The sequence below is a fragment of the Triticum aestivum genome, chromosome 4A (genome assembly GCF_018294505.1).
Source record: "Triticum aestivum cultivar Chinese Spring chromosome 4A, IWGSC CS RefSeq v2.1, whole genome shotgun sequence".
Classification (NCBI taxonomy): Eukaryota; Viridiplantae; Streptophyta; class Magnoliopsida; order Poales; family Poaceae; genus Triticum; species Triticum aestivum.
In genome coordinates, this window is record NC_057803.1 from 686,558,151 (window position 1) to 686,566,723 (window position 8,573).

General features: G+C 46.1%; 1 protein-coding gene across 1 annotated transcript; it reads right to left on the minus strand.

The window, feature by feature from the left end:
- Window positions 1-3,155: 3,155 nt before the first annotated feature.
- On the minus strand, window positions 3,156-8,573 carry LOC123088142 (uncharacterized). Its single transcript, XM_044510314.1, has 7 exons — window positions 7,549-8,573; window positions 7,067-7,153; window positions 6,015-6,944; window positions 5,784-5,885; window positions 5,234-5,524; window positions 4,460-5,153; window positions 3,156-3,493 (listed from the first exon to the last, which is right to left on the minus strand). Exons 1-6 carry the CDS (start codon window positions 8,152-8,154, stop codon window positions 4,860-4,862), a joined length of 2,310 nt encoding a protein of 769 aa, XP_044366249.1. The 5' UTR covers window positions 8,155-8,573; the 3' UTR covers window positions 3,156-3,493; window positions 4,460-4,859.

The window sequence follows — 8,573 nt, forward strand, 5'->3', positions numbered from 1 at the left end:
GGACGTACCAATCCCGGACCCCAGAGGCTGCCGCTGCCAAGAAACGGACTTTATGGGACCGCGCGTAGAAATGCAGCAGATCTTGGCTCGATCGGTCGCGCTCGCTTCTACCGCCGGTGAATTCGGCGTCGATTGAGGGCACCCCCTATCCCTATGATGCTCTGCTGTGCGTATGGGCGGTTCGCTTTTTTTTGTTTTTGAAATTTGACTTGCAACCCTGGCCGTTTCGTAAAAGAGGCGTGGGCCGGGTCGGTGGGAAATTATTGCCCAGCCCGCTTATCATTGGGTCCAGTACCAACAGCTGCAATACAATTTCTCAAAACAAAATTTTTACCTGCAATACATATTTTTTGTTTACTTCGCTCAAAACAAAATTGGGCATGGAACAACTGCAATATACAATGCTGGCGTTCTTTCACCAGAACGACTCCTACCGGAAGCAGGAAAAGGTGATATATAGCCTTGATTATGGTTGACGAAAGCATATATGATACGCATGCTTGTGCGTATTCTAGAAAAATGATTGGAGAAAGCAGAGCCAAAATCCTAAGAGGTTTCCTGTGAGTGGGTAGAGTAGCTGCACAGGACTACCACTCGCATGCCAACTAGGGTGTGTAGGCTCCTACCCTTGGGGACTTGTTTTTTCTGAATCCTAGGAATGCGATGATTAGCCATGGGGCCCGATGGCTGTAGAAGATGTGCACGGACCTCTTCACAATTGGGAGAGTTCTAGACCTCCAATTGGTGTTTGCCGCATCCAAGATGGTGGCTAGAAACAGATCATCCGCTTGTTCTAGGAGGATCGTTAGCTTGACGATAGTGCCTTACAAAGGTTGCGCTTGAGTTACCGCTTCTATTCTCAGGGCGCAACATGAAGCGGTGAATCATCTGGGAGGTCTTAGATGGACTATACTTTGATATTGGACATTTGGGGGGGTGGGGGGGGGGGGGGGGGGGTTGAGCCCTCTAGACTACATCGAGGTTTGGTGGATGGTGCGTATGTGCAACTTACCACCACACTAGATGTGCTCCTTTGGCATTCAACGGCAAACATATCCCATTACCCCCCCACCCCAACTTGTTTGGTAAAATGACCGAGAGGTAAAAAATAGTTTTCTATTTTTTATTGATTCCATGTGTTATTTCATTTGTGTGAAATTGTAATTTTCATCACAAGATTTTCCAACTCAAGAAAATGCATCAAAAGAAGAGCATGTTTCTTGACATGGAAGATGAGGGCTTTGGTTGAACCAAATCCACGGACGGCGGGGAGGGGAGCAAATTACACTACAAAAAGAAAACAAGTTGTTGTGTGTGACGCATGGAAGAAAATTGGTCTTGATCTGGTCATCGATGTTGAGCAACAAATTTCAATTTATTTAGAGTGTATCTATGAGTACTTCAAGGCCAACAATAAGGGTGTCATCCATCGATCACAAGTCTCGTGGCGTGTCAAAAGTGGTCGGCATGCTTGATATTTGTTGAGAGTCTCAATCCAAGTGGTACAAATGCCTATAATAAGGTGATTCTTTATTTGCATTGATCAATTTTTTCTTCATCTCTTGTATGCATTGGTGGCTAACTTATTTTCACAGTTGTGGTATGTAGCTCAACTTTGCTCAAGAATTGTACAAGGGCAAAGCAAAGAAAGGCAATGTATTCGGTTTACACCATTGTTGGGTGGACCTTCGCAATATGGAGAAATGGAAGAACTGCCTCATCAACAAAATCCCAAATACGAAGAAACTGCATAGCTCGGTTGGAAATGCTTTACAAGTTGACCACCGACGATGATGCATCAAGTATCAAGGAGTGAAAAAGAACCCCACTTCCAACTTGGATACTACCAATAGGCTCAATGGAGGAAGAAAGGCAAGAAGAAGTTGAAGAAGGGAGGATATAATGACTACAAGGAATCATTGGGCAACATCATATAGCAATAAGAAAGGACATGGCCGTTGAAAGGGCCACATTGGAGATCAAAGAAATGAAGGAGAGGAGGAAGGCGAGGAGAGGAGGGCGGAGGTCGGGGAGATGAAGGTGGTCTATGATGAAAGAATCAAGAGCTTGGAAGCATCGAAACACGATCATCTTTCACAATGCACAATTATCTTAGCGCCCCTACTTGACACATTTAAGTTGCATGCCAGGGAATGGATGATGATGGGCGTGAGGGGTATGGTGGTGTTGCTTCCGCTGGTGGCAATTTCTAGCATCGGGAGGCATCAAATTGTAATTTGTAGTTACGGGGTGTTTCCCTTCTTAGAGCTTGTACAAACATTTCTTTCTATCAATGTATCTAGAGTTCTAGACGCAGGGCTTTTGCATTTTCTTGCAAAAAATAACAAGAGAGGGAAAACGTGGCAAGGATGGCAGTATCTAACCCAACATCACATGGAAGCCAGTTTGAACCCCGATGGGAGATGGAGGAAATTTGGAACCTTTCGAAAAATTTTACCTATGCAATGCCATTTTAACTTTAAGTTCAAGGTAATACACTTCAAGATTCCTAACAAACAATCCCTCCTTGGTGGCTGACTGCGCTCGTGGTCACGCCCGACCCCATATTCATAATACATAAAGCAAAGATGGTATTTGAAGCATCTCCATAAATGATCGTGATTTTATTAGAAGGTGACAGGATATATTTAAGAATTTATTTCTCAAATAGACAGTAAATGGAACTTACTTTGATTGGAAAATATTGTACTGGACATGGCATTTTTGCACATATGTAGTTTATATATGCATAGAGGAGCATCTAGGATTTCTCGCAAGAAAAGAGAGGAGCTTCTAGGGTTTCTATTATAGAATTTTATCACAAGTGGATATGAGGGTTTGTTTGTAAATTCAAGACTAGAGTTTGTTATTTTAATAAACTAGATCATCAATGGTGCGCGATGTTGCGCCCGTCTATTCTTTTTTTTAACATAGCACAAACACAAGCACTCATACATACGCGCATACACTCATCCCTATAAACGCACACGCACACCCTACCCCTATGAGCCAGCATATCATCTTGAGATTTACGAAGTCGCCACGGGACGTCTCCACCCACTGAAAACACATCGCCGGAAATCCTTAAATAAATTAAGAATAATGTGAGCACCAGGACATGAGCCCTGGTGGGCTGAGGATACCACTGTCCTTCTAACCATCCAACCACAGGTTGGTTCGCTATTCTTTTATTCAAATGGTATGAAATATTCGTAGAATTTTGATACAAATAGAGTTGTTTGCAGTATAAGGCAACACCTGATCGGACTTTCTAGATTAACAGAATAGAGAACATGTACTTGTTCTTAGGGTGATAATACGATGAAACATATAGTATCTACAAACGACTTGGTGTATAGGGTGAGCAGTATATTCTTCTTTCCAACAAGTAGTGCTCATACACAACAGCCATCATGCTTTTCTTTAAAATGGTTCCAGCTTTTTACCTCATTAAACAAAATCTTCCTCGGCATACATCCAGCCATCATGACAGCTTCAATATAAAATTATCTAGTTAGAACAAGACTCGAGGCTCTATTTCTGAAAATATCATGCAATACAAAAGCATCGGATACCAAGATGCGATCACCAGCTAGGAAACTACGTATTATGCATGATTACTGACCTACTGCAGGAGGTGATGTTTGTATTTGTGTGCAAAGACAAATGCTTCATCAATTCAATAATATATAGTCACTGTTGCAACATTACACTGAAACTTTGTCGTAATGCCTTCTTATGATCCTAGTCTTAATTCATACGATAGTTTCAAATTTATACTAGTTTTGGTACTTTATTTCATCTATGTCATGCAGGTTTCAAACTGGCTATGTTCGTAGGCTGTTCTTTAGATAAGCCTTAAACAGGGCATGAAGTAATGGACATTTCTTAAGATGAAATTGTGACACTAGATAGGTTAATTACCCCTATCACTTGATTCACTTCAACATATACACCTAAGTTATTCTGCATCCAAGCAAGTTCCAGGCCGAGGTAAGAGTATCTAAGTTTCATGACCTTCTGCAGGTTCAGTTTGACCTTCTGTAGTAAAATAACCACGTACTGTTCTCAGAATAGCTCACAAGGAGCACATATCGAATCAAGATTAGTTAAGAACCTTACTTTACCACAAATCAAGCTTTCAAATTTTGGCTTATGCGCCTTAGAGTGTACCAGGATCTCACTAGAGGGAATCTCTGACGTTGCAACATTCATTATGGTAAAACTAGAAAATGGTGCAGCACATGTTCCTTTCCTAGACTACATTCAGCCCTATTTTGCACAAAGAGATATAGATATAGATAGTTCAAGGTTCAAGGTGAATGTGCATCGGTATGGAACTGGTTGGGCACAGGACTACTGTTGTATCGGCGCAGATTTGAGATTCAGATACCAAGCTTCCTGACCAACACTCCTAAATTCTCAATGTGAACATGAACAGAATTATGAAACAGCTTACCAGGGCATTTCCTTGCAGGGCCATTGGTAGTACTGCTGCTATTTAGATTGCCATTGATCCTGTGAAAGTGTGAAGCATGAGTTAACCAAGCATACTGGTGTGGATGCTTCTTTATAATGTTCCCACTGCCAACAATCAACAATATGTCTCAAATATGTTCCATCGCAAGTAGCGCATTTCTTCAACAAGGCTCAAACTTGAGAACAATGTAGGGTTCATGTTCTCAAACTCAATGATCTAGGCAGGCTCGAGGTCCATGTATATCCTTGTACTCCATTCACATTTCTGTGAGAGCAACAGGAAACTGAGGACAAATATTCTATATACTGGCTTCTGAGGAGTATAGTGCATAGGCATTGGGGCCCATAGAGGAACAATTAGGTAAAAGAGCAAAGGCCAATCAACTAGAGGGGATCTCATATTCTCCCGGCCTTGGTGCATTTACAGTTGGGTCTAGTCGGTGAGTAACTTGCGCAGTGGAAGCATTGCTTGTACTACTTCTAGCTCCTGTTATACGGTATGCTCTTGGGGCACTGACAGTTGGCGCTACATTCAGCGAGGCTCCAACCGAAGTATGTGCGTGTTGGTTTGGACTGACAGCATTCTGAGGAGGAATCCGGTTGCTAAGAGGGAGGCAGACTGGGTCTGCCCGCTCCCTTGCAACCTTCACTCCCAGGGCATTTCCCTCCAGAATCTGCAGAAATGCAAAGTGAGAACCAGATTCCCGAACCGAAACTCAAGTTGACACTCAAACCAACCAACCGTCACACTGACCTGCTTGTTGAGGGCGCGTATCGCCTTGTACGATTCCTCGTCGGTCGCCATTGTGACGAAGCCAAATCCCCTCGAACACGAGGCCCCTTCTCGGCGCTCATAGACAACTCTTGCATCAACCACTTTGCCATGCTTGCTGAACAGCTCCTCCAGCCGAGAGTTGTCCACTTGACTCGGCAGATTGCATACGAATATTCTGAGTGGGGAACCGGATTGACGGCGAGGGGCATCCACCCGGGCGCCTCCTCTAGGAGCTGCGATTTTTACAGTCAGAGGCCTGCCATACATCCCCTGTAATGTCCACACGAAAGGTTAATCAGCGAAGCCCAATGCAAAATGTTTCTAGTCTTTAGCAATATGAACTAAACAACGCATGACACATTCCTACAGGCTCAAAAAAATAACTTAGATTAAAGAACACTCTCATGTACATGCTGCATAGCACCTACGAATGAATGAGCTAGTATACGAGACTAACAGAATGAGAAAAGGATGATTAAGCTGGCTTGAATTAAAAGACTAGCCCCATCAAGTTACACAATATACTCACAGAGCCATGATAGATCCTCACAGCCTTCTCAGCCTCCTGAACAGTACTCATGGTGACAAACCCAAATCCACGGCTCTGGCCTGTTTCTCTGTCATAAATGACCTGCACATTTCATGCATTTTAGAACAGAAAGAAAGAAAAACATACCTACAAGCTGCATCCCAACAGTAATTTGAGGCATTTTTTCACGTATAGTTGTGTGGACAGACAATGAAGAGCTAAAAAGCTCACCTTTGAGAACAGGACGACCCCAGCACCTTGGAAGCTTAGCTTGAGTCTCTCATTGTCAATGTGGTAGGGTAGGTTCCCGACGTACATCGTGGCCCCCTCCGGCGCATCGGGCTCCGGGAGGTAGCCACCTGCAGTGGCAGGGTACGTAATTTGAGCAGAGTGAGCATTGCTTGAAGCTCCTGCCGCAGGGTATACTCTTGGTGCACTGACAGTTTGCTCCACGGTGCGAGTAATTTGAGCAGACTGAGCATTGCTAGTACCTCTTCCAGTTCTTGCTGCAGAGTATGCTCTTGCTGCACCGACAGTTGGCTCTACTGGGTGAGTAATTTGAGCAGTGTGAGTGCTGCTTGTACCTCTTCCAGCTCCCACTTCAGGGTGTGGCCTTGGTGCATTGACAGTTGGCTCTACTAGGCGAGTAACTTGAGCACTGTGGGCACTGCTTGTACCACTTCTTCCAACTCCTGTTGCAGAGAATGCTCTTGGGGCAGAAATTTGAGCAGTGTGAGTGCTGCTTGTACCTCTTCCAGCTCCTGCCACAGGGTGTGCCCTTGGTGCACTGACAGTTGGCTCTCCTAGGCGGGTAACTTGAGCAGTGTGAGCACTGCCTGTACCACTTCCCTCTCTTGGCGCATTGACAATCGGTGCTACACTCAGTGAGGCTCTAACTGAAGTATGTGTGTTTCGGTTTTGGGTCACAACATCCTGAAGAGAAATCTGATTGCTAAGAAAAAGGCGGCCGAGCGACACCATTGCTGGGTGCACAGCAGTTTCTGTTTCTGGATGAGACGCTGGTAGATTTCTGCACCTGAATGCCTCCCTCAGCATTTTCCACTTGGTTTCCTTATCCGTGGCGTGACAATGATCGCCAACCGAGAGACCCTTACCCCAATGACTGCATGGAGCTGGGGCGTCACACACAAAACAGTAGCACTGCATTTGGAAAATGGAGATAAAATGCCTTTTAAAACAAATCTACTGTCTGCTCTGCTTAATATAACCATTATGTATCACATTGTCAGCAGCACCAGGGAGTGGAAATGTTCATAACTTACCATGGCACAATGTTTCTCGTGAGAGGTAGCGCCGAAGGGCATATTAGAACATAAATGGCGCGAGTGTGGGAAGTCCCTGCATGCTACCTGCAGAAGCATATATAACCAATAATGAAAATATGATTCTGCAGGTAAACAGAAGTGGCATAGGTTCCACATAGAAGCTCCTAAACTCTGAAATGTCCTTCTCAAATTTAATTTCAACTAAAAAACCACATATATTCACAGACAATACGAGCAGACAAGCATGGAAGAATTGTGTTACAAATTGAATAATGTATCTTTAACAACTTGCAATAAAATCAGTTATGCTTATCACCAAATTCAGATTACGGTGTGCTCTCCAAATCACTTTGCAAGTCGACTGTCTCACATCTCTACAAAAAAAATGCCCTGAAATATAACAAGGAGGTACTGCTTCTACTGTAAATCCACAAAGTTAAATTGCAATTCCAGAGATCAAAATGCAAGGAAGCCAATACCTTGCCTTTCTCCGCGACTATCTGCAGCTCCTCATCCGAGCCGCCGTCCTTCTCATCATTCACGGCGACCGCGCTGAAAGGATCACTGTCCAGAATCACGCAGTCATCGTCGTCGTCGTCGTCTTCAACGCCACCGGCCATGCCCTTCGGCTGCGGTGGCGCCTCCGCCGGCGAATTCCTGACCATTGGGGACAACAAGCCCTCATCCTGACCAGCAGAACGCAGCTGCCGTGCCACTGGGAGAGAGTACTCCGTCTCGGCCATGATCTCCATATCCCACGATGTCAACCCAACCATAGAAGAACTCGAGCACAGATCGCCCGCCGCCGCCGGCGAGTTCCTGGCCGCGGGGGGCAGGTTCTCCTCCCGATAATCAAAACGCAGCATCCTCGCCGCTCCGGAAGAGCGTTCCATGTCGCAGCGGACCTCCACATCCCGCGGCGACACCGCCCACCCAGCCTGAGAAGAACTCAAGAACGGATCGCCGGGCCTCCTGGCGAGGATTCCAGCAGACGGACGCCCCCGAGGAGCCAGGAAAACCTGAGCAAGGCCGCAGAAACCCTCGACAAGGCCGCCGCAGCAGCCAAAGCTGTCGCCGCCCGCCATGGATCCGGAACCCCCAAAGGCCGCGCTACCAGGTGACGCCTCCGGGAGCACGCACGCCCAGCCCGTCGGGGTCGCTCAATGGCTTCTTACCGACGGGAATTCGGCGGCGATTGGGGGCGAGGAGCTCGGCCTGCGGCGCGACCATGGCCAGCACCGTCTCTAGCAGACTGATTCCCAGTAAACGGAGTACTGTACTGAGCAACGCCGTAGTCGATTGAAAAAAAATTTGTTCAGTCGATTAATGGAAGACAGAGCAGCCGCTCGCCGGAAAGGGGGCTGGGGGTTTAGAGGGATGAGCGGCGGCGACACCGGTCACGGGTGGCGGGGAACGGCGGTTGGGCCAGCGTCGGAGGTGACGCCGTAGAGAGGAGGAGGACGAAAGCCACGGAAGCAGGAGGACACAGGGGAAAGTGACTGAA

Coding starts and splice junctions, on each gene's coding strand:
- LOC123088142 (XM_044510314.1), bottom strand. CDS start 8,154: ATGGCGGGCGGCGACAGCTTTGGCTGCTGCGGCGGCCTTGTCGAGGGT. Junction 6,945..7,066: donor ACGAGAAACATTGTGCCATG/GTAAGTTATGAA, acceptor TTCCAAATGCAG/TGCTACTGTTTTGTGTGTGA. Junction 5,886..6,014: donor GGGTCGTCCTGTTCTCAAAG/GTGAGCTTTTTA, acceptor TGAAATGTGCAG/GTCATTTATGACAGAGAAAC.